This window comes from Syngnathus scovelli, chromosome 22 (genome assembly GCF_024217435.2).
Source record: "Syngnathus scovelli strain Florida chromosome 22, RoL_Ssco_1.2, whole genome shotgun sequence".
NCBI lineage: Eukaryota > Metazoa > Chordata > Actinopteri > Syngnathiformes > Syngnathidae > Syngnathus > Syngnathus scovelli.
This window is the reverse complement of record NC_090868.1, coordinates 176,970-204,096: the sequence shown is the minus strand read 5'-3', so window position 1 is coordinate 204,096 and position 27,127 is coordinate 176,970. Positions and strand designations below refer to the sequence as shown.

The following is a 27,127-nucleotide window of genomic DNA, read 5'->3' as shown; positions in this document are numbered from 1 at the left end:
GGTTTGCGCCGCGATGTTGAACCTGCGTCATCAAACATGGCGGCACCGGTTGCTGCTGGTTTTATCGGGGGGCGCTGATGGTGTAGTCCAGATGGTGGCGGTAATGCTCCGTAAAAATCTGATTGCCAACCGCCATTAGACACAGAAGAAGTAGATTGTAGCTAATGTGCTCATGGCAGCAACCGGTCAATGAGGACGTCCTTTTCCTTTTCCTTATCCTTATCCTCATCCTTGATCTTTTTCTTTTTGCGCAAGTGGCCGCTCGTGGAAGTGACACCAAGTAAGTTTCAACTTCGGGAACGTCCCGAACTCGAATCTTCGCTGAGCGGTTGAGGGAAACGTGTCCAATTTAAGCCGTGAGCTTGGGAGCTTATGATCAGGGGATGCTTTGAGAATAATTGTCAATTTTGGCTATGTGAAGCCCTTTGAGACTGTTTGTGATTTAGGGCTATACAAATAAACTTGACTTGACTTGACGTGACAGTGAGAGCATGTAGTCCATTTCGTTTTCTATTGAATGTAGGTCGTCTGCGGTGGGTGCCAAAATACAATTTAACTTGACAAACCAGAAAATGTTTGCCGTGACAGTGAGAGCATGTAGTCCAATTCGTTTTCTATTGAATGTAGGTCGTCTGCGGTGGGTGCCAAAATACAATTTAACTTGACAAACCAGAAAATGTTTGCTGCGGAGAGCCAAAAATGCTGGCGAAATTTCAAGCTCGCTCAACACTTGTCGATGAATTTAAAAATCGATTAGTCGTCTAATAGTTGCGCTGGGATTTTGAAGTCAACTGTGGACAAATCCAGAAGGATGGTCTGGATTCCATTTTGTTAGTTGAGTTTGGTGCGTGCCTCATTGGAGCATTCATTTGAGAAGGCTCCAGTTGAAATGTTGGACACATTTGAAAAATGCCACACCTTTCCTTGTGCTCAGGATGTTATTGGCGCTCAGGGGCTTTGCGGCGGATCTCCGTGCAAGTTTGGGGCCGACGAGGACGTTGCGCGAGGCTCGGCGTAATGTTCTCGCCACGCAGCAGCCCCCCGCCCGCCTCTTGTCGCAAGGCAAACGCTCGCCGGCCAAGCTGAGGCTGAGGACGCGTGTGGCGGTGTCGCTGCTCCTGGGCGGCGGGCTCCTGGCGGCGTGGGCGCTGGCGGACGCCGAGAAGCGGCGGGAAGAGCAGCGGACGCGCGCCGAGCAGCTGCGGCGGGCGGCGCTGGGTCAGGGCGACTTTAGCTTGGTGGACCACCGCGGGCAGCGCCGCACCAAGCGAGACTTCCTGGGCCGCTGGGTGCTGCTCTACTTTGGCTTCACGCGCTGCCCCGACATTTGCCCCGACGAGCTGGACAAGATGAGCGCCGTGGTGGCCGAGCTGGACGCCGACGCCTCGCTGCCGCCCGTGCAGCCGCTCTTCATCACCGTCGACCCCGAGCGCGACCACGTCGAAGCGCTGGCCCGCTACCTTAAAGACTTTCACCCTCGAATGGTAAGTCGCAACCGTGCCCAGGCGACCTGCGGCGAATTGACCACACGATTGTTGAATACAGCCGTTGTGAAAGAATTGACATTTTTATTTTCTGAGGAAAGATGTCACTTGTTTATTTCATGCGGCAAGTTCAGCGTGTGCTTTGCCAAGTCGTGATGCAGCTTCAAGTTTGTGTCGGACTGGTGAAATTCAGATCAAAGTGAGCAAGTCCTTGACAAAATGTCTTTTTGTCTCCAAAATTTGAGGCTAGGGGAAGCAAAATCAAATGTGTCAAAGGATGTCTTTGTGCTTCCTTGTCAAGCTGCAATATGTGTCAACCGGCAGGTGGGCCTGACCGGCACGTCGGAGGAGGTGCAGGAGGCGGGCCGCCACTACCGTGTCTACGCCAGCCGCGGCCCGCCGGACCAGGACGGCGACTACCTGCTGGACCACTCCATCCTCATCTACCTGCTGGGTCCCGACGGACTCCTGGTGGACTACTACAACCGTTTGAAGGACAAGGAGCACATGGCTCAAAGCGTCCGCCGCCACATGGCCAAGCAGCGCGGGTGACCCGACGGCGCCGGCCGTCGGCCCGCCTGGGAAATGACTTGGCTACTTTGTGCGGGAAGCTCCCGTATTTCCACAGAAGTGTCCGACGCAGACGTTCCCGTCAAACGAGAACATTGTGAAAAGCGGGAAGAAAACACAAGGAAGCGGGGCATTGTGTTCAAAGGAAAAAAAAAAACGGATGAAAAACAAGAGGGATGTTTCCAAGAAAAAAAAAAAAAAAAAAAACACAACTAGGTAAATTTGCCAATATGCACGGGTTAACTGCATTTTTTGTTTTTATCGCCATGCCGGCTCCCATGTGTATATATAAAAAAAAAAAAAAGACCCAATTTTGCGTACTCCCATAAGCCAGAAAATGCGGCAGTAAAAATGAAAGTTATTTTCAGAAACGAACGAGTTGTTTGTTGATCGTTTCGTTGAACTTGTCGACAGTGTGGGATGAAACAAAGGTTCCGCCTCCTCGTTTCTGGTCGGACACAGCACGGAAGGGGCACAAATGCGGAAGCAAGGTCGCAGCGCGTCGCGTCGGCATGGAGCCAGTCCACAAGAAAGTTCTGCAGAAGCTGCGCGTGGACCTGTCCGAGCAGTTGCTGGTGTCAGACAGCGTGCTGCCCTTATTGTACCAGGAGGACATCCTGACGGCCGCGCAGATGGACGACATTTTGGCGGAGAGCAGCGAGCGGAAGCGCTGCCTTATGCTGCTCGACTTGTTGCCCAAGCGCGGGCCGGAAGCCTTCGCGTGCTTCCTCCGAGCTCTCGACGACTTTGCCTGGCTCCGAGATCGACTGCTGCAAGAGCTCGACGTCCGGACCGGCACCGGGAGCGCACCGCACGAGGCTCCGACGAACCGCCTTGAGACCACCGGTATGACGTCACACGGTGACGTTCCTTTTGTTTACGTTGACTCATTAACTCGAAAGTCTGAAAAGGGTGATTTCACTTGCGCTCGAATATTTCCAGAGTCCTTTCGACGTCTCTGACGTCATTAATGGATGACGTCTTGTTTCATTCGAACTTCATTTTAATATTCTACGACGTCATTTATTCCGTTTGAACAGTGTAGGAATCTGAACTGGAACCTCAAGACTAGAGTTTTCGGCAATCATTTAGATGAGAAAAGCCCAAGTTCTTGCTGACGTCAATAAAAAAGAAAGCAGACTTGTTTATTTGAATACATGAATAAGTCTTTCTCGTGATCATAATTCCATCTTTTTTTCCCCACAAATGTCCTAATGACTTGATAAATGTATTCGGCGCCAACGTAAAAATGAAACCCTAATTGTTCAAATGGGAATGAGCGAAGCGGGAGGAGGAAAAGCGGAAAAGGCGAGCGGCACTTGACTGACGTTTGTTGCCTTTGTGTGTTTCGGGTCAGAGGGCTTTCCCGAAGAGGTGGCCCGGCAAGTCCCTTCCGAGCGGCACCTTTCGCGTCTGGCGACGGTGCTGGGAGGCGAGTGGGAAGCGGTGGCGATGGACCTGGGCGTGTCGTCGGCCGCCCTCTTCCGTTGCCGTGCCGACCACGCGCTCAGTTGCCACGACGCCGCGCTGGCCGCCCTGTTGCTGTGGCGACGCTCGCAAGGCAAAAACGCCACCGCGCGACGACTGCAACAAAGTCTCCGGGCCGCCGGCGTCCACTCGTCAGTACTGCGGGACGTTATGACGTCGTGACCGAGTCCCGAGCCTCCTTTTGTGTTTATTTTCATCTTTATGTTTATTTATTTTTCATTCTGTCACACCTTTGAGACTGGACTCGGATAAAAAAACAAAAAAAAAAAAAAACAAGTGGCTGCTTCAGTTGCTGCAGCGACGGTAGAAGTAGAAATGGTAGTCTGTGAACAGCACCCCCCCAAAGTGATGGTCGGTACTGCAGTCGGCTTGGCCCTGCGCACAAGTCACATGACACGAGGCTTTGATCCATTCTTTATCCTCGGTGAAAAAGGACTAAGAGTGGAGCCATGTCTGTCTGCACTTTAGTGCCCCCGGGTGGCCAAGAAACAGAAATCCTTGTGATTTGCTTCCATTTCAGAGCGTGCGTGCGTGCGTGCGTGCATGCTTGCTGGCGTGCGTGCGTGCGTGCGTGCGTGCGTGCGTGCGTTCTTACAGCCACGGCGGATCGGAAGTGGTAGGAGCTGTGGTAGAGGCGAGCCACGTGCAGCGGCCACTCGTGTTCCCCCTGCAAGCAAGCAAACACGGCAGCTGACGTGGCGCCGGGCCACCGGGGGCAGCCGTTACACCGCTCGAGGTGCTTTTTGGTGTCACCTGCGTGTTGGAGGCGTAGCCGGCGGCGGCGCCGAGCAGCTCGGCGTGGCGCGGGGCGGCGCAGGCGGCCGACTCGTGGGAGGCGCACAGGTGCACCACCAGCAGCTCGGTGGAACTGAACACGTGGGACGACAAAGAGCGAGCGGCGGGTGGGTCAAGGTGCGCTGCGCGTGTGCTGACGGCCGGCGCTAACGTGAACGCTAACTGGCCTCACTTCATGACGAGGGTCACTCGCATGTTGACCGGGACAAACGGACTGACGGGGACTTGGAAGACGAACCTGTCGGGTCTCCGGGGGACAAAGCGACGGTAAGAAAGTTTTGCCTTTTGTGATGTCTCTTTGTGTTTTGCGCACACGTACTTACCCGCACTCGTCTCGCACGCAGTAGCGGCTGTCAATCACCTGCTGGTTCTCTTTGATCACGAAGGACTCGATGGTGGTGTTTGTCCCTGTCTCGCAGGGAGGACATACGCAGGCACAGGTAAGTGTACGCACACAGGCACGCACAGCCCCATCACAAACAGCCTGGCGTTTCTGACGCGCACACACACACACACGATGGCGGCACGTACAGTCCGGAGCGCTTTGAAGCTTCTGCAGAAGCTCGTCTTGGCTTTTCTCTGCAAACAAAAGCGCATTGTCGCTCGGTGTCACGCGCAGCGGCGCCATGGGCCCGCGCCGGCCACTCACCTGCTCCGTGGCCGGCCGTCCGCGGGTCGGCGCCTCCCGCCGGCGTGGGGCAGCAGTACACGGCGTCGCAGTACAGCAGATCGCAGAAGTGCACGTCGGGGGGCCACGGCCCCGGGGGGCTGACGGGCGGCGCTACGACGCAAGCCGCAAATGAAAAAGTCACACGGTTTGAACCTTCGTGCCAATCCGCGCGGCAAGCGGTGAGCTTTGTTGCGCAACGTCTGGGCTCGGGCACGGCCGGCAGAGATGATTGCGCTGAGCGACAAAGCCACGTTACCTGAGCTGCCGCCGGCTGGTGTCGGAAGTACGCTGCTGTTGCTGCCGCAGGCAAAAACACTCAGGTCAAAGAACGTATTGTTGCGAGTGCACTGCTTCTTGATTGACAATCATTTGGGTCTACGTCCACAGAAACCCGAAAGGACCCCAAAGCATCCCAAAGGCAACAAGACTCAAGCTGAGCATGAGCAAGTGATTCAAGAACAGGTCCGTCAACTTTTTTTCTTTTCAGAGAATGTAAGAATTGCCGGTGCCTTGAGATGCGAGTGCCTGCCTTGTCTTGAGAGTTTTCCTAGATAGGCGCTGCCTGTCTGCCTGTCTGTCTGCCTGCCTGTCTGTCTGTCTGTCTGTCTGTCTGTCACCTGGCCTACGGTTTGGTCTTCTTGAGTCACATCAAAGTGCGCTTCAGACCCTGGCCGCTAGATGACAGCAGCACACATCACAACATCCGCTCACATTGGCTTTCTGTGGGCTGCTCAAAAGTGCGTTTCGTGACTTGGCTTTCGATTCTTTTCCACGGGGAACCGTGATTTGGGACGCGAGCGCCGTCATGTAGCCAACGAGGCCCGCATCTCAGGGCACCGCCGGACACGTTGGCACACACACAAATGTTCACCTGACGCTGGAAGGCGGCCCAACGTTGCCTTGCATTAAGTTGAGCAGGTACACAGTGCCGATGGTGATGATGCTGATGCACACACGCACACACACACGCACACACAGAGAAATTGTACCTTCTGCCACCTAGTGGCAGAGCGTCGAATCGTTCCGTCTGTCACTACATTGTTGCCATGGATAGATGAACAAAGATGCATTATTTGTGGGCTGAAGTAGAAGCTCCCTCGCGGCGCCATGCTTGCCATGGCGGAAAAGCGACGTCGTCACTTACCAGGCGGCGACGGCGAGGCACAGTGTTAACACGCCGGCGCAAAACCTTCTCTGCGACACGCAAGCGTCAGCGGGCGCCTCGGAGGCTTTGAGACCCCCGTGGAAACTCTGCGCCGTTGCCGCCGACGCGTTGCTGGGCTTCCTTGACATCCTGTCGGACCAAGGCGGAGAGCTTTTATCGCCAAAGCGCGCCGGTCGGCGAGGAAGATTTGGGGCGAGAGGCAGTACCCGCTGGAGCGCAGACTTCCCGTCAGGCTCTTGAGCTTGGCGAGGCGCCGCTTCCAAACCTCCAACTCGCTCACACGGGTCTCCAGGCTGTCGGCCATCTTGGAAAGCTGCTGCACCGCGCCCACGTTCTCCATGAAGATCTGATCCTGGGTGACAGAGGAGGAGAAGAAGGGAGCGGGAGCCGGCCGGGGTGGCGTGCCGGCCAACCGGCCCACCGCTCGCTCGGCGCATCCGCCTCGCACGGAGTCCGGGCCGCGGCTTTCCTCTGTGGACTGCGTGTTCTGCCCGTGCCCGCTCCGGGTACTCGGCTGTCCTCCCACATCCCCAAAAGACGCACGCCCCCAAATCGTACAATATACCTTGTCCACCATCAGGAAGTTGTCGATCTTCTGGCCGCCGTGGCACGTGATGTCGCCCACCTCCTTGACGGCCGAAGGGAGCAGCTCCTTGACCTCTTGAGCCAGGACGCCTGAAAGGTCACACACGCAAGTGGCAAATTTCCAAACTTCGATGGCGCCAAGAGTCGCTCGCACCTGTCTGGTGCGTATGTTTGATGCCCATCTTGGAGGCAAACTCGGGCTTGTAGTCGAATTCCACCAGGCGCATGTGCGTGATCCTCCTCAGCTGCTCCTCACCGTCCACCTGAGCAACGTGAGTGCACAAGCTTTTGCCAAGTGGCCAACTCCGGCGTCACCCGGCGGGCGCACCTCCCGGATGTTGCTCTTGGCGCGCCGGTCCGACGGCTGCATGACGCGGCCCATGACGGTGGCGTTGCCGCACACCACCAGCGCCTCGTCGGGGGCATCTGTGTTGATGCCCACCCGGCCGTGGCACGTCACGGCGTCGTGCTCCGCCCCCCGCTGCCACAGGGCCTCGCCGTCCATCTCGAACTGGCCGGGGTTAGAGGCCTGCGTGTGCGGTCCGGAGGGTGCGTGTGTGAAGAAAAGTGGCAAACAAAGCGGGCGCCGGCCGGCGGCTACCCTGACGATGAGTCTCTCGGACAGGAGGGCGGCCAGGAGGAAGGATGACGGCTCCTCGTCTTGGTCTTCCTCCTTGACGGCGGCGTACAACCCCACTACCATCCGGAAGTACCTACGCAGACGCAATTAGCACATGTGCACGCTCAGAAGCACAAAGACCAACATGCCTCTGGTCTGGGTTGGGCCGCCCCTTCTTCCTCATGTTATTGGCGGTGGTCTCGCTGAAATGAAGCCGTCCTAACGTCACTTTGCCCACGACGCCGGCCGTCACGCTAACCCTGCGGGAATCAGACGTGGTCATGCCGAGCCCCTCCGGCCAACCACGTCGTCTCCCACCTGACTGGCCCCAAAGGCTTCTTGGTGCGGTCGGCCTGAGACTGCTCCATGCTCACGCGATGCTCCGGAGATTCCATCTGGCGGTAACGTTGGCGCCCGTTAGCCTTGCGGACCAACTGCTGCAGCGCTAAGCTAACGGGAAGCTAACCTTGACCCCAAACACGTTGATCTCAAAGTAGTGGAGATGGCGCACGCCGCGCGGCGTTCTCACGTAGGCGGGCTCTCTGGCCACACCCACATGAACCGTCACCTGGAAGTGGTTCTTCTTCTGGCAGACAAAAGCCTCGTCGGTCGGCGAGAAGTTGAAGCCTTTGTCCGTAGCCACGGCCAAGGCCGGCGGGGGCCTGCAAGTAGGCCACAGAACATGCACGCACAAAATGTAACAGGCATCGCCCCCCGCGCCCCCAAGGCAGCGTCTGCCTCACATGACGTGCAAGTTTGCATCAAGGACGGCGCTCCACTCGGCCGGACAAAAGGACTCCCAGCTCAAGCGCCCGCCGAGGACGGGTCCGCCTCGGGTCCCCTCGTCTCCGAGCGCAAGTCGGTCGGGTCCCGCCGACGAGTCCTGTGACTCGCTTCGCTTTCGTTTGCTTCTGTCGGGGAAGCTGGAGACAAACGGCAAAGCCCTTTTAACTCTGGCCGTCCGCTTCTCCGACTCCAACGTTCCATTTTGATCTTTAAAGTCAGAATTCTGACTTTGAAGTGGGGATTCTCAATTTAAAGTTAGAATTCTGAGGGGAAAAAAAGACAGAATCCTCGCCCCCCCCCCAACTTTTTTATTTCCTTCACTGACCCTAATCCTCTTCTGTAGAAATGTACTGGACATGAAGTAAGTAACCAGCAATTCTTTTGCGTTCCACTCGAGGGAGCCCGCGTACTGGGACTGGTTTGAGATTCACTCACCAGTTTGGCAAGGGCAAGGCTGAGGTCAGCAGGCTGGCGGGCGAGCCCGACGGCATCCCGCCGACTACGTAGCTGTCGGACGGCGACGGAGCTACGGAGCCGCCGTCGGATTGGCCAAAATGCGAGCGGCATGCGGTCGGCCGGAGGAGGGGCCGCTCGGACCAAAAGGAAATCTCCGTTTGGAAATCTGTCGATCAAACGCCGCGCAAACGTTAGCTTTAGCACCGTAGGTGGGGAGAGTTAACCACTGACCTGGAATCCGCTCGGGTGAGCAGACGTCCGAGTTTGGGGGAGACTCGGGAAGCGGGCTAGCAAAAACATGTCAGGGATGCTCAAGTCCACACGTGACTCACAGGCAGTCAGTCACACGGTGTCACTCACACAAACGGTGACACACCCACACACACACACAGCGTGTGGCATCTCACAAAGCATTGAAGTCGCTGCTGAGGTACTGCTCCAGGATGCTGGTATCCACGGCAACCGAATTGTCCAGAACTTGCCTGACGTCGTGACCTGCACGTCATCACGTCAGCGTCATCGGACGAACCGGACAGTTGGACTTTCCAATGTTTTGCCCGAGTTTCTTTTTGATGGCAAAATTCACAACAGCAATGTCTTTTTCTTTTCTTTTTTCCCTCCATTTTGAATTCCACGGACATCCGCTCGTTCGCCTTTCTGTGACTCGCGCTCCGGTGTCTGTTGACAGAAGCAAGTGGCCACTGAAGTCGAGGAGCCACAGAAAGGCATCCGAGCGGACGTCCTTGGAGTTGATAAGAAAGAAGTGCAAGTTGTGTAACGCCGGCCACTAGGTCAGGCTGCGTTGAAAACGGAGTTGACCTGGCCTGCCCTCATTCTGACCTTTCACCCCACAGCGTTTTGCGTGCGCTCACCGCGGAAGAACTGCTGCAGCGCCTCCGTCTCGCCGTGCACAGCCGCAGCCTCCATGCTGGCCAGTGGGCGGCGCTGAGGAGGAGCACAGTAAACTGCCTCAATTGGAGGAGGAGCGTGAGGGTTGCCAGGCAACAGGCCTACCGAGTGAGTCACTCATGCGCACGCACAGATACACACATTGACGGTCTGGCTCCTGCCAAAGAGGGCGAGCGCCATTCTGGCCTGGCGACAATGCTGTTGAAACGTTACATACACTTGACGCGCGCACGCGGGAAGTTAGCTCTCGGTTGTTCAGGCTCACCTGCCTTTGGCTCCAAAATGGCCGCCGCTCCCGACCGATCCGTCAGTAGTCCGTCAGTCGGATCTTTCGGGCCGCTGGCCGTAGGTCCGTTTGCCACTTTGGACATCCACGTTTGCACGCCGAGTGCTGACCGGCTTGTTTTTTCAGGAAACGTCGGCGTTACGGCAGCATTTGAGTTTTCTTCCCTGCCGTGCGGCGTCCGTCTGCTTAGTGTCAGGTGAACTTTGAGCTTTGGACAGGAAGGAGGCGTGTCACAGCCCCGCCCGCGCGTGCGCCGCGATCGCCTCCATCCCAGCTCATTTGAGGTGGCAACCCAAGCGGGTGGCATTCTGGACCGGGCCCGCTTCATGACTCCAAACAAAGCCACATTTACACCTCAGGCCAATTTTCTGGCTGGTTCGAGCACCTTGACTCGCTCGTGCGTTACGGGACTTTCTTCTTGAAACGGCCGAAAATGGGAGATACGGCTGCGTTTGATACAACCGATGAAACTCGCATCTCAAGGCACAGCTGTTCAAGTTTTGGAATGTGGGAGAGCGGAAAAAAAAATAAACGTCACGTTATTATTTCTCATGTGATCATTTATCACGTTCAAATGCAATGCTCGTAAGAAATGCGGGGTGGAGCGTCACACTGACATATGTGTCACATGTCAGATCTGTATGATGTTGTTGTTTTGTTTTCGTCGGCTGCTTTGCTGTCAGCTGTTTTTTTGGGAATCGGGAGGGAGAGCAGAGCTCGTCATGTGACAGACTCCAGAGATCGTCTGTGAAAGCAGGCGCTTGCCTGCCTGCCTGCCTGCCTGCCTCCCTCTGCCGCGCCCAGGCGTGCCGGTGTGTTCGGCTCGTGGGTGGTGGAGCGGGGTGACGACCAAGTCATTTGAATGACGTTTCCATTTGGATGGAGATGACTTGACAGCTTGTTCACTTCGGACACGTGACCTCGGCGCTCCCGCGACAGAGTGATTGGGCAAGCTCGAACAGACGATCTGTGGTGGCGCTAGCCAGCTAGCTGTAAGCTAAGAGACGCCGCCATTAGTTGCTTTGGCGTCACTGACGAGCATTTAACTCGCTTTGATGTCGACAATACCATTTTGGTACTTTTCAAAGTCAACACAGCTATCGACGTGCTTGCTTTGACTTGTTAGCTCCCTTTCCCCCGTCGGTCGGAAGCCGATGTGAGCTGCGCAGCAGTTGACTTAGGACGGGCTAGCGAGTGTTAGCCAGAGGAGGAGGAGGGGGCGGCTAGCTTGTTGTGACACATCGAGCGGCCGCCATGGCGGCAGCTGGCGGCGGCAAAAGCTTCTCGTTTAAGGTGGTCCTGCTGGGGGAAGGCTGCGTGGGGAAGACGTCCATGGTGCTGCGCTACTGCGAGAACAAATTCAACGACAAGCACATCACTACTCTTCAGGTGGGAGTTGCGGCGGCGGGCGGGCGGGGCGGCTCGGCCCGGCCGCTCGCTCTCGAGCGGTGCCTCCAATCGGGATGTCGTGGCAATGAAAAAGAAGCACCCCCGATATCTCTGCGCGTCGAAGGCAGCCACTTTGTGCGTCTAGGGTGCGCCTGTTTTGCCCTCCCGAATGTCTCGTGCGAGACTTGCGGCTTATAACGTCACAGGTGTCGAAAACAAGCATCCGCGATAACGCCGAAGAACATGTCTACTTTTTTCTCATGAGCGTTTAAGAAACGGTTATTATATACATACACGCGGGCAACTTGTATTGTTCGGTGAACGCGAAACTCTTTGCTTCTGCTAAGTCATGAGCGGACTTTTTACTTGGTGCTATAAAACAAGTTGAAACACATTGGCAGGGTCACACCTGAGAAGTTTTGCGTTTACTGAGCTCGATCTGTAAGCACACGATTGATTACCTATCGATTGTATGCCAATGAGGGCGGAAGGAAAGGCAACAGCAAGTATCTCGATTTGATTGTGGCAAGAAGACTGCCATCCACCTCGAATGGAGAGCAGTCAAAAGAGCGAGCGAGCGAGCATGCTGGAAGCTTTAGACCGGGCGGGCAATGCGCTCAAATATTTGGCCGATGTTTGCTGGCTTCATTCGTACGACTTGATAGAAGAAAAGAGAAGAAAGAGCAGGTGCAACGTTCCTCTTTGAATCCTGAGCTCATCTCAAATTGTTAAAAACTCGCCAACGGATCACGTTTACAATTTTTGCCAGTGAAGCACTCCCCTTATTTGGAAGCAGGACTCATTTTAGGGAAAACTTGTTTGGAATGGTGACAAGAAGGAAGCCAGAAGGGTTCCAAGGAAAACTTGCTTTGTGAATGATGTCATTGTTCTCAAAGCAAAGGGAACAAACGGATTAGAACCGTGAAGCCGCTGAATTATAATATATATATTTCTAGTGTGATTTTGTTTCAGTGCCATGGTCTAGCGTGATCTCGCCTGTGTCAATATTGCATCTTCATTCGACGTGTGTGTTTCCGTGCAGGCGTCCTTCCTCACCAAAAAGCTCAACATCACGGGAAAGCGGGTCAATCTCGCCATCTGGGTAAGACGGCGCTTTCGGTGCACGTTTGTGGCACCAAGCGGATCATGTGATTGACATGCGTGCGTGCGTGCGTGCGTGCGTGCAGGACACGGCGGGTCAGGAGCGCTTCCACGCGTTAGGTCCCATCTACTACAGAGACTCCAATGGAGCCATCTTGGTATATGACATCACCGACGAAGACTCCTTCCAGAAGGTAACGACGCGCCGGGCTGCTGGTGAAGCTACGCGTTGGCCTCGGTCTGACGACGGTTGCGTTGCAGGTGAAGAACTGGGTGAAAGAACTGAGGAAGATGTTGGGCAACGACATTTGCCTGTGTATAGTAGGTAAGTGGCAGTCGTCATGACAACAAACAGAATGTCGTCCTTTTAATGAATACAGGCCTCCGTTCCCACTCAAATGGCCTCTCTCACTACTATGACAGTTAATCGAAAGTCTTAGTAGGGTTTTTTCTCCATATGAGATCAGCCCGGGCAGGGGCCCCTTTTCAAAGCTCATTTCTAAAGCGACGACGCCACTCGCGCTCCGCGCCCTCTGACGAGTTGGCCGCCTTTGCCCGCAAACTATTCTCTCAGTTGCGGAATGTCATGCAGGTAACAAAATCGACTTGGACAAAGACAGGAACGTGTCGACAGAGGAGGCGGAAAGGTGAGCGAGCGACGACATCATCACGGCCGCGGTCGGGCCACTTCTCACGTCTTGTCGTTGTAGTTACGCTGCATCAGTGGGCGCCAAGCACTACCGGACGTCAGCCAAGCTCAACAGCGGCATCGAGGAGCTCTTCTTGGACTTGTGTAAACGTAAGTCGACCGCGTGGGCTCATCCGTGTCTTGGCGATGGCTCACATGACATGAAGCCTCGCCACGCGTGTCCACTTAGGAATGATGGAGGCCGCGCAGGCCGAGGAGCGATCGAAGGGAAACGGCGGCGGCCAGTCAGCGTCCGGTCGCAGGGGCGTTCAGATTGTGGATGACGATCCGCAGGCCACGCCCACCGGGGGATGCTGCTCGTCGGGCTAACGCACGTACACGCCCGCGCGGTGGATCCGGTCTGTCGGTGCTGCTGACGATCGTGGGAAGGGGTTCATAGTTCAAAGTCCAAGAAGCAGGAAACATGCAAGCGACCGTTTCCTGCCCAATTGTTAGTAGACGTGCGGGAGGACACGTGACATCACTTCCTGTCTGATATCGAATGCGCCGCGTCCGCAGGCAGAGATTGAAGCGGAAAAGGGCCGATTGCTCTCCAATATGTGCTAACACAATTGTGCATGCTTGACCGTAACGGCCGTCCTTTGATTCCAAGAACAGATGTCGTGTCCATTAAATGCTCATTGAAAGTTGCGTGTGCGTTGCGTACTTTGTGCCACGCCGCTCACTTTTGAAAAGCTTGTGGAGCTGGCAGGCAACCCGTTGATTGGTGCCCTCCCTGCAAAATGACATTTCCATCGTCAAATTGAAATCAAGGCACTTTGAGTCGGTTATTCGGCAAACAAGGACGAAGCGAAGAGGAGCTTGGATTGGGATGACTGCTGAATGTGCGACCAAGGTCTTTATTAAAAACCAAAATCCCAACCACAGTCGTCCTAGCAAAGAGAGGAAGTGCTGCATTTACGAGCCCAAGCGTGACAGCTTGAAAATTGTGCATTTTTCTTGTAACAGCAAAAGATTGGTGCAGTGGTTCAAGGCAGTGGCTGTCACGACGGCCTCCGAGCCAAAGGGGGCGCCGTCTAGTAGGGGTTTTTCAGCTCCTGGTACTTGGGGAGCCCCGGCTGGAAGATGGCCGGCACCAGCATGACGGCGGGGCGTCCGCCCTTACGCAGCTGGTGGAGGAGGACCGACGACAGCGTCAGGCCCAGCAGCTGCGGGAAACGAGAAGTGAGGTTGACGCTCGGCTCGGCCCGGCCCGGCCCGCCCCGCAAACCTTCCTTACCGCCAAGAGGGCCAACGCAAAGACCACGCCGATGGCAACGTCAAAGACCAAGAAGATGTAGGTGGCCACGAGGGGGAAACACGGCTGCAGGCAAGCCCCGCCCGTCAGCAACTTTCAACACGAGACCCGAGCGACCGACTCACCTGGCGAAAGACGGACTTCTTCATCTGCAGCATCAGCTGTAACACGTGCACAGGTGAGTCCCCACGACGGCAAGTTTTGTGTCGTCGACGGGCGCATTGCGCTCTCATCTTACCCTGTAGTTCACGTCGCGACAAATGCCGTCCGCGCGCGCCGCCTCATCGCACAAGCACGAGTCCGGGATGTCCAGCCGCCAGTCGTCGACGCGGAACACGCCGCAACACTGGAACTGCACGGCCAAAGTCAGCTAGCGCCGGCGCACGCCGCGCCCCGACGACCGGCCGTCACCATTTCCTGAACGCCGTCGACGATTTGCTTGGTCTTCGGGTCGGCTTCATTCAACGGCAGCAGCTTGAGGGCGTTGGCGGTCATCATGCCCTGCATCTGCCAAGGCGCACGCACGGTTTGGCATGGCGACGGATGGTGCGAGCGCCCGCGTTTGGAGGCGACGTTACCTCGGGACGCACGGCCGCCAGAGGGATCCCCACGCGCATCGTCATCAGCGTGCCGACCACCATGCACACCAGGAACTGCGCAAAAGAGCCCACATCGTTGGTTCACATTCCCCGTCGGGAGAAGAAGTTGACGGACCAACGTGCCAAACCCACCGCGATGAGGGCGGCGCGGCTCTGGCGCAGTGCGCCGTACGCGCCCAAAGCGGCGATCAGCAGGGTGATGGTGCCCACAACGTAGAGCAGGACCAGGCCGGTGTCGCGGGCCTCCAGCTGGAAGCACACAAGGTGAGTGAGAGAGAGAGAGAGAGAGAGAGAGAGAGCGAGCAAGCCTGTGCTGGCTGTGTGCCGCCTGCCTGCCAGCCTGCCAGCCAGCCCGCCCGCACGCCAGCCAGCACGCCATCCCTCTCAGCTCTAACTCTCAGCGAGCGACTGGTCTTACCGAAACGTCATTGAAGCGTGTGGCCAACTGCAGCACCAAAGCAAAGGCGATGATGGCGCACCCTACAATCTGTGATCAGAAGAAAGCCGGCGACATTTCCAACATTTTATTTGACAAACAAATGTTGGCATCATTGCGCCGCCTAGTGACGCTAAAGGGGAAAAAATAACTTTCGAACGCTGTCGGGCCTGGACGAGCGCAAGGGGGAAAATAGCAACTTTGTCTTTGTGAATAGACCAGGGTGCAGTTTAATTCGTTGAAAACACAAACTAAAGCGCGTTGTGTGGGGCGTGAGGCTACGGAAGAGGCTAACGTTAGCACGAGGACGCGCAAGTGCGCACTTTTAATTTGGCGACCGGAAGTGTGCTATAGTTGAACTCACCGCGAAGAAAATGTTGGACACGATCAAGCTGAGCTTGACGCAGCTGTTCACTTGAGTCATGTTGGCTCTTTGCGCTCCACGAAATGCGCAAAAAGAAGGCGAAAAGTCAAGACGAGCGTCCACCTCCAAGTCTGCGTGACGGATGAGGCCGATGGCGACCGAGGAGGAGTAGGGAAAGTCATTGAGGGCCGGCCGTTTCCCGACAATGACTACCTGGCCTGCCAAATATGGGCATTTCCGCTCCGGCTGCGCCGACCAAGTTCGCCGCCGAAAAAGTGGGGAGAAACGAGCACATGACTTTCAGGGAAACACCGTGAGTTTCATTCCCGCGTATGATGTTGTGAATGTGTGTGTGGGGCGGGGGGGAGGAAAAGAAAAAAACTTTCAGCAAAAGAAGCTAGTTTGTACGGAAGAGGATGAGGGCCAGTGAAGAAAAATAAAGGAGGATGACATGATTCTGACTTGTTTTTCCTCGGTCAGAATTGTGAGAATCAAGTCAAAATTCCCACTTAAAAGTCAGAATCCTTTTTTTTTTCTTCACTGGCCCTAATCCTCTTCCTTTAATTTGCCCCATCTTGGTTCAACAACAATGTTGTGTATAGGCAAGTGTACTTTATGTGTCATCCCGTTTATGATTTGAATTCAAAAGGAGCCACTCCGACTTGTGTCGATTTGACGAGCCAGCCGACTGCTTGTCTTCACCTGTCGGCCCGAAGGGGGCGCTGCAGCGGCGCATTTACGATGGTGCCACTCCGCGAAGCCTCGCTCGGCTTTCAAGGCTGATTGGGCTTTGCAATTAAGGCTTGGAGCCACGGTTAAGATCGCATCGCAGGCTATTCAACCTGCTCTGCTTATTTTTGTTATTAAACTGGAGGAGGGCCTTTTAGGCTTCGAAGTAAGAATTGAGGAGGCGCCATATTTCACTTTGGCCATGATGCAGTTGGTAAGTGGTGAGCGAGCACCTCGTCTGGAAGTGTGGCTGTGGAATGAGATAGGAAGGAAGGAAGGAAGGAACAAAGGAAGGAAGGAAGGCACGCAGGCAGCCACGCAGGCAGCCAGCCACGCAGGCAGCCACGCAGGCAGCCACGCAGGCAGCCACGCAGGCAGGCAGGCGAAGGCGTGGATCCAAAGCTTGCTTGCTTGCTTGCTTGCTTGCTTGCTTGCTTGCTCCTGAAAGTTTCCCAAGGCAAGAAACGAAAAATAAATGGCAAAGGTCACCTTTGAACGGGGAAAGCAGGAAATGGCTTCCCATCCTGGCCCGGTCGGGCTAGCGGTTAGCATGCCTGGCTCTCCAGAGTTGGGGTTCAGGGGCGGAGCTAACGTAGTGGCCACGGGGGCGGCACTCCCTCGCCACCCTCACATCAACAGGCCCATTTTCCAAACTGTGACTGCTGCCATTTTTCACACGTCCTCTGCTATTCTTAGACCCTCACGGCTGACGACCGATCACCCTGATTGGCTATGAGCTAGCGACTCGCCACACTGCCCGATGGCGTAAATGGAGCTTGCGAATCGGAGCCGATCTTGCTTGAATCGCAAGCTGCTGTGGAGTTTGGATGTTTTGCCGCACCACGTGCACGTGGCCGACCCTCAGCTTGACCAGGCGTCGGTCCGGCCGCCCCGCCAAAACATTTCTGGCTACGCCCCCACTCCGCTTCCAAAGACAGGCGACCCCGACGGAGTGGACACGTGCTCGCTGACACGCTGACTGGATTGGCGACCAGTCCATTGGTTGTCTACGTGTACCCTGACCTTGACTGTGACCCGTGTCATGGTTTGCCGTAGAGTGCAAATGTGCGTGTGTGTTTGAGTGGGCGGTGGAAGTTATTTGCAGCGCCGCCAGACAGGAAGCGGAGGACAAAGAAGGAGCAGGAAAGGCGGAGCTCCCGTCCCGCAGTGGTCGCGGCGCTAGCGGAAAACGGCGGCAGAAGCGGCCCGACGAGCATGCCTGATGGCTACCGGCGGCCTCTCTGCCACCTTCAAAATGGGGGCGCCACGCATCGCTGTTGTCGTGTGGATGCTGCAGGTGAGCGCCGTCGCCCTGGAGCCAGCCAATTTTTTCAGCCAATTGAAAACACCCACGTGTCTTTTCAGCTTGTGATTTCAGTCGGGACAGACGAGACGCGGCAAGCTTGTCGCCCGTCCGTCATGGACGTGATGTCCGGTTGGGATGGGGTGCGGCTAACTGTTAGCGCGCGAGGGCGCAACTGCTCCCTGGCCGTGCGGTGTGCGGACGCCGCCGAAGACATCCGTTGCGCCCGAAGAAGCGGCGAAGAAGGACGAGCCGACGCGGAGGCCAACGTGACGGCGAGTGCGTGGCCGGCGGGCGCTGTCGTCTTCACCTGCGACTTGCATCACATGGAACCGGGAAGCGCCTACCTGCTGCAGGTCCACGCCGGCGGCGCCACGCCGGAAGTGGCCAACGTCAGCGTGCGCACCTGTAAGTTGTCTACCAAAGCGCGCTCCGCTCCGATGCGCCTTCCGTGTGTTCTTGGGGAGCACGAATGGCGCTTCCCCTGATTAGAAACAGGAAAGGCGAGCCGGCTGACCGGAGCCGATGAGGTCGTCGGCCGACCTCATCGCATGTGTGTGTGTGCGCGTGTGTGTGTTTTGGAAAGCATCCAAAGCAGAAGTTGTTGTTTCCACGCTGGGCTGGGCTGGGCTGGGCTGAACTCTGTCGCTTTCCTGTCCTCGATTGTTCTTTTGTTTTGTGCGCGTGTGTATCCTGGCGCCCCAAAGTACAACACCCTTCTCATGTTCAACATGTATGTCTGTCCGTCCGTCCGTCCGTCCGTCCTTCAAATAGCTTTGCGTTTTTTTTCCTTTCAACGTGTCACTTCCCTCCTTCACCACTGGGGGGGCACCTCTAATCCCGTGCGTGCACGGGTTTGCTTGTGTCAGGCCCTTCGGCCCCATCAGGCCTGAGCGTGACTTCCAGGCAGAGCGACAGCCTGGGACTTTCCTGGCAGGCGGGCCCAGGCCGGACTCAGCGTTTCAGGCTGCTCGTGTGGGAGCATTCTGGTATGCCTCGGCTCTTGGCCGCGCTTGCTCTCGCGGCCGGCGAACTGAGCTTCCGTCCGCCTCTCTCGCTAGTGCTCCCGCTGCTGAACGAGACGCTGGAGAGCACCGCCATCTGGCGCGCTGTCGGCGACCTCACGCCGGGCAGGCGCTACAACATTACTCTGGCGACGGAGGCCGGCGGACTGCGCAACCACTCCACCATCCGCACGCAAACAGGTACAGGTAAAGTTTCTGTTCATCCCCGGAGGACTTTGACTTTGGGCGTCCCTCATCTTTAGCGCCGGCCGCCGTGGCCAACCTGACGGCCGAAGCCGACCTGACGGCCGAAGCCGACGGCGCCTCTTTGCGCTTGTCGTGGCGAGGGCCGGCGGGCGAGGCGGACGCTCTGGTGGTGTCGCTGCGTTCGGACGACTCCGCCCCGCGACAGACGATTCTGCGGCCCGACGCCGGCGGGGTGGCGTTGGCCGGGCTGACGCCCGGCTCAGCCTATCGCGTGACGGTGAGCACCCGCAGCGGCGAGCTCATCAACTCGTCGGAGATCGACGCTCGCACAGGTGGGACGGCTCGGCCCCTCGCGTCCGGCGCGCCATTCCTGCTTTCGGCAATTGTCCGGTCTTGGTGTTTAGCGCCGGCGCCGGTGTCGCTCCTGGCATTGACGCCCTCCGCCCTGGGGGGTCTCTTCTTGTCATGGGCGCCCCCCGCCGGGCACTGGGACGGCTACGGGCTCATCCTCCGTGACGGCTCCCGGGAAGTAGTCGCCGCTGTCGACCTGCCCAAGGAGGCCGTCGACTTCACCTTCCCCGGGACCGGACTGCTTCCCGGACGGCGCTACCGAGCCACGCTGGCCGTCAAAAGTGGACGGCTGGCCGCAGAAAGCAGCTGTGACGGAAACATGCGTGAGACACGTGCAAACACAGCAGACGCATTTAAATGAATACACACGGCCGGGCCGGGTCGGGCCGCGCACTCGCCAACCTGGCACACGTGTTGTGTTGCGTTGCGGTCAGTTCCGGCGCCCGCGTACGACCTCCACATCCGCCACGCCGACGAAACGTCCTTGAGCGCCATGTGGAGCCACGCCCCCTCCGGGTGGCGGGACGCTTACTTCCTGACCCTGGTCCACGGTAGCCCCGGGCGCCCACCTGCCCGCCGTCCCATCCCGTCCCATCCCATCCCGGCTGACCGGCCACTTGGCCCCTCTAGGTGACGTCACTGTGGACACCAGAGCGCTGGAGCCTCACGTGAGGGAGTGCACCTTTAACGTCCTCACGCCCGGGAGGATTTACAACATCACCGTGACGGCCAGGAGCGGAAACCTCAACGCGTCTGTCTTTGTGGAGGGGCGGACAGGTGCCCGTCCGTTCTCCTCTTCCCTCGTGATTGTGCATGTGTGGGTTGATGTGTGCGCCTGTTCCAGTTCCTATGGCGTTGAGCGCCATGACACTGCGCAGCGTGGCCGTGGACAGCCTGCGGGCCTCCTGGGAAAAACCACGCGGGGACGTCGACTCGTACGAGCTGGCGCTACTCCAGGACAGGTGGGCCCGACCCCATCCCACGGTGCAAATGTGGAGCGTTTGACGTCTTGTGTTCTGTTGTCCAGTGTTGTCGTTCAGAACCACAGTGTTGCGCTTCCAGTAGGCCCCGCCTCCTTGCTGCTTTGCGGTCTCACGCCCGGCGCCCTATACAGGCTGGGGGCTGTGGCGGTCAGCGGCGGCGTGCGCTCCAAAGTCACAAGTCTGGAGGGACGGACAAGTGAGTTTGCGTGACCGGCTCGCCAGCCGCGCGTGACCGGCTCGCCGTGTGCTTTTTCAGCTCCGGCATCCGCGAGCGAGGTCACGGCGGTGAACGGCGGGCGTGCGGATACGCTGCGCGTGTCCTGGCAGCCGGCGCTCGGCGTGGTTGACAGTTACCTGGTCCGTCTGGAGGACGGGGCGGGAACGGCGCTTCACTCTCAGGCCGTGTCGTGCCACTCGGCGCCCGAGTGCTCCTTTGGCTCCCTGACGGCCGGACGCATGTACGCCGTCGTCATCGTGACCAGGAGCGGCGGCCTGGAGAACGCCACCCGGGTTTACGCACGCACACGTGAGGCCCCGGCTCGGGACCCGGAGGCTCTGGACCCGGAGCCTCCCTCGTCGTGCGCTTGCTTTTGTGCGACCCATGTCTCCCTCTGGCCGGCAGAACCCGCCCCGGCGCAGAAGCCGACGGCCGTCCACTCGGCAAGGGACGGCTTCCTCAAGGTGCGTTTGCCGCTCCGTACGGCAGCGGGCTGAGCCTGAGCGGCGGCCGCGTGTCTTTTGTCAGGTGTACTGGCGACCGGCGTCGGGCGACGTGAGCGCGTACGTGGTGGCGCTGTGGTACAACGGCAGCGTGGCCCAGCAGCAGAGCGTGCCGCCCGCGCGCAGCGACTGCGTCTTCGGCTCGCTCACGCCCGGCCGCCTTTACACCGTCACCGTAGCCACGTGGAGCGGAGACCTCGTCAGCAGCGCCGCCACAGACGGGCGCACCTGTCAGTCAACGCGCGCGGCAACCAGTCCGAGATGGCCTCTCCGATGAAGTCCGACGGCTAGCTTGCTTTCTTTTCTTGTTCCTTCAGTGCCAGCCTGTGTGTCCAATCTGTCACTGAGCAATGCAGGATCAGCGGAGGTGACCGTCACCTGGAGCCCCGCCCCCGGAGATGTGGATCACTACGAGGTACTCCGGCGTGAAAAATAATAATAATAATAATAATCAAATACTACTACTAATAATATCTTGCGCGCAGATCACACTGCTGTTCAACGACACTCGCGTGTTTCCGCCACTCACGTTGGACAGCGACGCGAGACGCCACCGATTCACGTCGCTGACGGCGGGACGCCTCTACAAGGCGGTGGTGTCCGCTGTCAGCGGGCCCAACCAGAGGGCGCTTTTCATCCAGGGACGCACAGGTAGCCGTCGGGTTCCGTTGCCGCTTTGTGATGGCGGCCAGCACCCGCAGACGTGCCGCTTTTGTTGCACCCCCGCTCCAGTCCCTGCCGCCGTGACGGACCTCCGCCTGACGCCACGGCGCCCCCCTGCGGACGGAGGACTGACGGCCTGGTGGACGCCGGCGCTCGGAGACGTGGACGTGTACGTCGTGTCGCTGTCGGCCGCCGCGGTGAGTCGGGCAAGAACGACGACTCGACGTCCCGCCTCCATCCACGACTTCTTCCTATCTCCAGAGCGGCGAGGTGGCGGAGTCTCGGCCCGTCCCCAATCACGTCTCGTCTCTGGACTTCTTGGATCTGATCCCGGGCCAGGCCTATAATATCACCGTGCAATCGCGAAGCGGGGAGCTGACGAATAGCGAGGCGGCGTCCGGCCGCACGGGTGAGCCCCGGCAAATCGAGCAAATCAAGGGTGCGCTTTCTTCAATTTTCAATTTTCAGCCCCGGCGCCCGTGAGCGGGCTCCAGGCGGACAAGGAGCACACGCCGCACGGCCTGACGGTCACGTGGGAGCGGCCGGCGGGACGCTACGACGCCTTCAGGCTGCTGCTCGCCGACGACGGCGCCGCCACGCTGGCCGACCTGACGCTGCCGGCCGCCGCCCGCTCGCATCGCCTGGACGGGCTGATGGCCGGGAGGTGGTACGGCGTGACCGTGCTCACGCTCAGCGGGGGCGTGGCCTCCGTCCCAGTCACGGCCGAAGGGCAAACCCGTGAGTGAAGCGCGCGTGGGGGCTTTTTTTGCCCGGGCTCCCCTGAAGCTGCGCCCACTGCGTCTTCAGGTCCCGCCGCCGTGAGCAACTTAACGGTGACGTCTGCCAACTCGTCCTCCCTGGGCTTCTCGTGGCGCCACACGGACGGGCACGTCGACATCTACGAGGCGTCGCTCTTCGCTTGGGATGACGAAGAGCGGGAAACGCAGCAGGTGCGTTGGCGGAGGTCGCCGTGGACCGCATTTGCCGCTTTTAACGCCTTGGGCGGCGGCAGGTTTGGGGTGAGCCGGCGGGCGTGCAGAAGGTGTTGCCGGGCGTGGACGCGTGCCTTTTCACGGGCCTGCAGGCGGGAAGTCTGCACCGGCTGCAGGTGGTCAGCTGGAGTCGACACCTGAGCAGCGACTCTGCCGTCGTCGCCAGAACCGGTCAGTCGTCGAGGCGATGGGGACCGCGACGTGGCTTTCCCTCCCTCCGGCCGGCCGGCCCGCGCTTGTCACTCACGCCTTTTCCACTGCTCGGTTTGTTGGTCGGTCGGCAGCGCCCTCTCCCGTCCGCGGCCTGCGGCTGGACAGTTCTGGGGAGACGGACAAACTGGCAAGCAGCTGGAGCCACGGCGACGGCCGGCGGAGCGCCTACCAGGTGGGACGCACGCATGGACGGCACGGATGGAGCCGAGCGACGCGGTTCAAACCGGAGGCTGTGTGTGTGTCAGGTGACCTTGACGGAGGCGTCGGGCGCCGTGGCGGGAGCCCGGCTGCTGGGGGCGGAGCGGAGCGCTCACGTGTTTGCGGGGCTGCTTCCCGGGAGACTCTACCGCCTTGACGTGGTCACGCGCAGCGGCGAGATGAGCAGCAACGCCTCGGCGCTCGCACGCACCGGTAAGCGCCAACACGTGCGCTTGCCCCCCCCCTTTTTTTGTGAATGAACCTGAAGATGAAACTGAGCGTCAAGATTTTGCTTTCAGCTCCAGCCCCGCCCACCCGGCTGGCGATCGAGCAAGGCCCGGACAACGAGACGCTGGAGCTGGCGTGGGCCGGCCCCGCCTCCGGCGACTACGACAGCTTCGCCGTGGCGTGGACGCCCCCCGACCGCTTGGCGGTGGCTCGCTCGGGCCCGACCGCTCGTCTGCTGGCCGGCGCCTTTCCGGGCCGACGCTACGACTTCACCGTGGCCACCGTGAGCGGGGGGGCGTCGGGCGGGCCGGTGGCCACCAGCCGGCCCATCCGGGCCACCGTCACGACAAGTGGGTGGAGAAAAGTCCCCTGCGCCTTTGACCTTTTTGTAACGTGAGCGCTGTCCCGGCAGGGCCGTCCCCTCTGCGCTCCCTCCGCTGCGTCCCCGTGTCGTCGTCGTCCGTGTCCTGCCGGTGGTCTCCCCCTGTGTCCGACTTGGACTCGTTCGAGGTGGAGTGTCGTCGCCACGACGACGGGGAGTTGACATCGGCCGTGCGTCTGGGGGCCGCCGTCACGGCCGTCACCCTGGACCGATTGGACGCCTTCAGGAAGTACGCGGTCACCGTGAGGGCGGCGTCGCACGGACGCACCGGCGCGCCCAGCACACGCACGGCCGTCACCATGATCGACCGTGAGCGCTGGCGCCGACAGACAAACGTCGCCGTACGGACGTCGGGGCTTTTGACTGACGTGGCCGTCCGTCTACGCAGGTCCCCCGGCCCCGCCCCCCAGCGTGAGCGTGAGCGCGGCCCAGGTGACGTGGTCGTCCGTCTTGTTTCGCTTCAACTGCTCGTGGTTCAGCGACGTCAACGGCGCCGTCAGATACTTTGCCGTCATCGTGGCTCAGTCGGACGGTAAGGGCTTTCCTTCAGACGAGGTTGGTCTGTGGCCGCCGCCGCCGCCGCCGCGTTCTGAGCGCGCTTGTGTCCCGAAACAGCCCACGAGGTCCTGCTGCCCGAGCAGCGCCACCCACTGCCCTCCTACCGCCACTATGTCAACAACGCCTCGGTCAGGGCCTACCAGAGCGCCTACTTCCTCAACAGATGCCCACGAGATGCCAGCATGACAGCCGGCCAGGTCAAACGCGTGCGCAAGCGGGCGGTCGGGCAGGCAGGCGGGCCGTGAAGCTGACTGAGCTTTGTTCCCTTTGCTCAGTCGGTGGAGGTCAACTTGGGGGCGGGAGGCGACCGACTGGGCGGGCCCTGTGATCGTTCCCGTGACAACTCCTACTTGGGCGAGAGCTTTGGAGACTTCTGCGACGGCCCGCTCAAGCAGAGAACTTCTTACAGGTCACCACCGACCCCAGCGGAGGGGGGGGGCGCGGCACGCTTGACGCTAACTTGTACGTGTGCGTGCAGACTCAGCGTGCGAGCGTTCACGCGACTGTTTGACGAAAACGGCAGAGAGTTTCCTCAGCCGCTCTTCAGCGACACCTACCTGTCCGCCCCGCTCAGGACGCACGCAGGTAAGCCATATGCACGCTCGAGCAGGCGTCACCGGCGCTCCTGTGATGTGCGTGCGTGCGTGCATTGCTGCCAGAGCCACTAGGGGGCGCGGTGGAGGGAGCCAGCACCTGCACGTTTGCATTAGGCGTGATGGTGACCCTGGCGTCGCTGCTGCTGTACCGCCGGCGAGTGAGGAAAGTGTACGTCCTCTTGCCTCCTCGTCCCGCCTGGCGCCTTTGCCACTGGCCTTACCTTTGTTTGTTTGTTTGCAGTGCGGCGGTGCAGGAGAACCCGCTGGTCAGGATCAATCTGTGGAAGGAGCCGCATAGCGCCGCCACGTACCTGGGCGTCAAGAGGTCAGTGTGTGCGTCTGGCGTGCGCTCGCTCGCTCGCTCCCTGCCTCGCTCCCTCGCGGTTCCGGCTGACCGCTGTGCTTTTGCTTCTCGGCAGCGCTCGTCGTGTCTCCAGGTGAGTACAATCGCGACCGTCTGCGCGTTGGCGCGACGTGATGTGTGACGTGTATGGTGTGCGTGCAGTCCGGTGAAAGCCGCTCACTTTGAGTCTCACCTGTCGAAGCTCCAAGCGGACGCCGGCGTTCTGATGTCGGAGGAGTTTGAGGTAAGGCGTCGAGCGCCAACTCGGCGGGGCGGGGCGGGACGGGGCGGCGTCCCGTCCTCACTTGAGGTGTGACCGGTAGGAGCTGAAGGAGGCGGGTCGCAGTCAGCCGGCGGAGGCGGCGCGCCTGCCCGACAACCGCGCCAAGAACCGCTACAACAACATCTTGCCGTGTGCGTTCACTTCCTGCCGCCTGCCCGGCGCCCGCCCGGTGCCCGCCTGGGGCCCGCCTGCACCCCGCGTAACGCACCTGAATGCGCTTTTCCAGATGATTCCACACGCGTCAAGCTGTCATGTCTGGACGACGACTCGTGCTCCGACTATATTAACGCCAGCTACGTGCCGGTACGCACGCACGCGCTCCGCACGCGCTGCACGACGTGTGGACTGAGTTGCTCCCGCGTGTGTTGCAGGGTTACAACTTCCGTCGCGAGTACGTGGCCACGCAAGGCCCGCTGCCCGCCACCACGGACGACTTCTGGAGGATGCTGTGGGAACACGGCGTGCGTGTCGTCGTCATGGTGACGCAGTGCGTGGAGAAGGGACGGGTACGATGCGCGACGCGGCCTGACCTCGTGACCTCTACGCGGTCCCCGACGGTGACGCCTCCGCCGTGTCGGTCGCGCAGGTCAAGTGCGAGCGCTACTGGCCTTGCTACGACGAGACGGCGTACTACGGCGAGCTGCTGGTCCAGATGACGTCCGAGTCGGTTCTTCCCGAGTGGACGGTCCGCGACTTCCGGATTTCCCCGGTGAGCGAGCGAGCGAGCGAGCGAGTGTTAAGCACGCACGCGGGTCACCGCTAACTGTGGCGACTGCCACGCTCACAGGAGAGAGGCGGAGCCCCCCGTGCCATCCGCCACTTCCACTTCACCGTGTGGCCCGACCACGGCGTCCCCGAGGGCACGCACGCCCTAGTCCAGTTTGTCAGGACCGTGCGAGACTTTGCGGAGCGCTCGGCCGCCGCCGGGCCCACCGTGGTCCACTGCAGGTTGCGGAGCACGCGCGGCGGCTCGTGCCGTCACGTCGGCCTTTTTTCACGTGGGTTCGTTTTCAGCGCCGGCGTGGGCCGCACGGGGACCTTCATCGCGCTGGACCGCCTGCTGCAGCAGCTGGACGCCAAAAGCGGCGTGGACGTGTACGGCTGCGTCTTTGACCTGCGCCTGCACCGCCAGCACATGGTCCAGACCGAGGTGAGGCCGGCTGCCCTGACACGGCCGTCGTGCGCTGGTTGGATGGTCACGGTGATGTCACTTCCCGTCGCAGTGCCAGTACGCCCTCCTGCATCAATGCGTGCGCGATGTGCTGAGAGCACGCAAACATCAGAGCGACTACGCCATCTATGAAAACTTTGACCCAGACTTGCGCCGCGGTGGGTGAGAACGACGGTGGCGTCCTTGCACGATGATGTCGCCGCTCACGCCGCTTTGCCGCTCTTCTGTTCCAGAGCTGATCTACTCGGGCCGCTGACGCAAGGCGGTATGATGGAAGCGAATGAATGCATTTACCTTTCCATTTGAACATGATGTAAATATGATGAGTAATCCATAGCAGGAAGTACGATATATTGGAACACTTTTTACTGTCAGCATTTACAAGCAAGCTTGTCTATCTATGTATATGTTGTATCCGTTGAGCTTTAGCTGAGCCAGCAAATAAAGGGAGCTAGCAGCAATGCTGCGGTGTTTGTTGAGCTACTTCACTCCAGTTTTTTGGCTTCAGCTTGTGACGCTTGAGGTGACACTTGAGGACAATGATGTCACAAGCCT

At 59.1% G+C, this 27,127-nt stretch overlaps 6 protein-coding genes across 13 annotated transcripts; 4 read left to right on the top strand and 2 right to left on the bottom strand.

Annotated features, from left to right (window-relative positions):
* Positions 1–7: 7 nt before the first annotated feature.
* sco2 (synthesis of cytochrome C oxidase 2) lies at positions 8–2,266 on the top strand. Its single transcript, XM_049760505.1, has 3 exons — positions 8–280; positions 935–1,484; positions 1,809–2,266. Exons 1-3 carry the CDS (start codon positions 165–167, stop codon positions 2,034–2,036), a joined length of 894 nt encoding a protein of 297 aa, XP_049616462.1. The 5' UTR covers positions 8–164; the 3' UTR covers positions 2,037–2,266.
* Positions 2,267–2,522: 256 nt separating this feature from the next.
* Positions 2,523–10,358, top strand: cradd (CASP2 and RIPK1 domain containing adaptor with death domain). The gene is made up of 6 exons (XM_049760523.2): positions 2,523–2,900; positions 3,412–4,604; positions 4,682–4,777; positions 5,395–5,469; positions 9,473–9,635; positions 9,940–10,358. Exons 1-2 carry the CDS (start codon positions 2,567–2,569, stop codon positions 3,702–3,704), a joined length of 627 nt encoding a protein of 208 aa, XP_049616480.1. The 5' UTR covers positions 2,523–2,566; the 3' UTR covers positions 3,705–4,604; positions 4,682–4,777; positions 5,395–5,469; positions 9,473–9,635; positions 9,940–10,358.
* LOC125991933 (myelin regulatory factor-like protein) lies at positions 3,175–9,866 on the bottom strand. Of its 5 annotated transcripts, none has more exons than XM_068649632.1 (23): positions 9,793–9,866; positions 9,491–9,563; positions 9,026–9,113; positions 8,850–8,905; positions 8,598–8,784; positions 8,120–8,299; positions 7,843–8,038; positions 7,695–7,771; positions 7,526–7,636; positions 7,359–7,470; positions 7,086–7,286; positions 6,912–7,020; positions 6,379–6,847; positions 6,152–6,301; positions 5,879–5,950; positions 5,264–5,304; positions 4,987–5,118; positions 4,869–4,916; positions 4,661–4,745; positions 4,510–4,584; positions 4,296–4,410; positions 4,138–4,209; positions 3,175–3,917 (listed from the first exon to the last, which is right to left on the bottom strand). In XM_068649632.1, exons 2-23 carry the CDS (start codon positions 9,543–9,545, stop codon positions 3,828–3,830), a joined length of 2,721 nt encoding a protein of 906 aa, XP_068505733.1. In that variant the 5' UTR covers positions 9,546–9,563; positions 9,793–9,866; the 3' UTR covers positions 3,175–3,827. The 5 variants fall into 5 exon arrangements, with proteins under 5 accessions (XP_068505733.1, XP_049616297.1, XP_049616292.1 ...); XM_049760340.2 differs by having other exon boundaries at positions 4,138–4,410; positions 6,379–6,524; positions 6,738–6,847; XM_049760335.2 differs by having other exon boundaries at positions 4,138–4,410.
* Positions 10,359–10,794: 436 nt separating the features above from the next.
* rab21 (RAB21, member RAS oncogene family) lies at positions 10,795–13,642 on the top strand. Its single transcript, XM_049760522.2, has 7 exons — positions 10,795–11,202; positions 12,245–12,304; positions 12,390–12,497; positions 12,565–12,628; positions 12,896–12,950; positions 13,014–13,102; positions 13,182–13,642. Exons 1-7 carry the CDS (start codon positions 11,068–11,070, stop codon positions 13,319–13,321), a joined length of 651 nt encoding a protein of 216 aa, XP_049616479.1. The 5' UTR covers positions 10,795–11,067; the 3' UTR covers positions 13,322–13,642.
* A 176-nt stretch (positions 13,643–13,818) lies between these two features.
* On the bottom strand, positions 13,819–15,846 carry LOC125991991 (tetraspanin-8). The gene is made up of 9 exons (XM_049760511.2): positions 15,649–15,846; positions 15,267–15,335; positions 14,981–15,097; positions 14,828–14,902; positions 14,661–14,756; positions 14,488–14,601; positions 14,375–14,410; positions 14,232–14,315; positions 13,819–14,160 (listed from the first exon to the last, which is right to left on the bottom strand). The coding sequence occupies exons 1-9, from the start codon at positions 15,706–15,708 to the stop codon at positions 14,029–14,031; spliced, it is 783 nt and encodes a 260-aa protein (XP_049616468.1). The 5' UTR covers positions 15,709–15,846; the 3' UTR covers positions 13,819–14,028.
* Positions 15,811–27,055, top strand: ptprb (protein tyrosine phosphatase receptor type b). Of its 4 annotated transcripts, none has more exons than XM_049760261.1 (40): positions 15,811–15,961; positions 17,460–17,674; positions 17,743–18,088; positions 18,550–18,885; positions 18,948–19,223; positions 19,296–19,565; positions 19,677–19,793; positions 19,873–20,019; positions 20,087–20,204; positions 20,270–20,421; positions 20,482–20,751; positions 20,848–20,906; positions 20,971–21,175; positions 21,263–21,360; positions 21,431–21,596; positions 21,678–21,805; positions 21,870–22,017; positions 22,077–22,346; positions 22,416–22,558; positions 22,621–22,771; positions 22,885–22,985; positions 23,059–23,224; positions 23,311–23,589; positions 23,652–23,930; positions 24,010–24,153; positions 24,237–24,376; positions 24,455–24,588; positions 24,658–24,764; positions 24,839–24,944; positions 25,017–25,100; positions 25,195–25,212; positions 25,281–25,362; positions 25,442–25,532; positions 25,628–25,704; positions 25,773–25,907; positions 25,988–26,110; positions 26,189–26,349; positions 26,416–26,551; positions 26,625–26,730; positions 26,806–27,055. In XM_049760261.1, the coding sequence occupies exons 2-40, from the start codon at positions 17,600–17,602 to the stop codon at positions 26,826–26,828; spliced, it is 5,967 nt and encodes a 1,988-aa protein (XP_049616218.1). In that variant the 5' UTR covers positions 15,811–15,961; positions 17,460–17,599; the 3' UTR covers positions 26,829–27,055. The 4 variants fall into 4 exon arrangements, with proteins under 4 accessions (XP_049616218.1, XP_049616217.1, XP_049616220.1 ...); XM_049760260.1 differs by having other exon boundaries at positions 15,814–15,961; positions 17,074–17,674; XM_049760263.2 differs by having other exon boundaries at positions 15,946–17,674; positions 18,550–18,669; positions 18,742–18,885.
* The last annotated feature ends 72 nt before the right edge of the window (positions 27,056–27,127 follow it).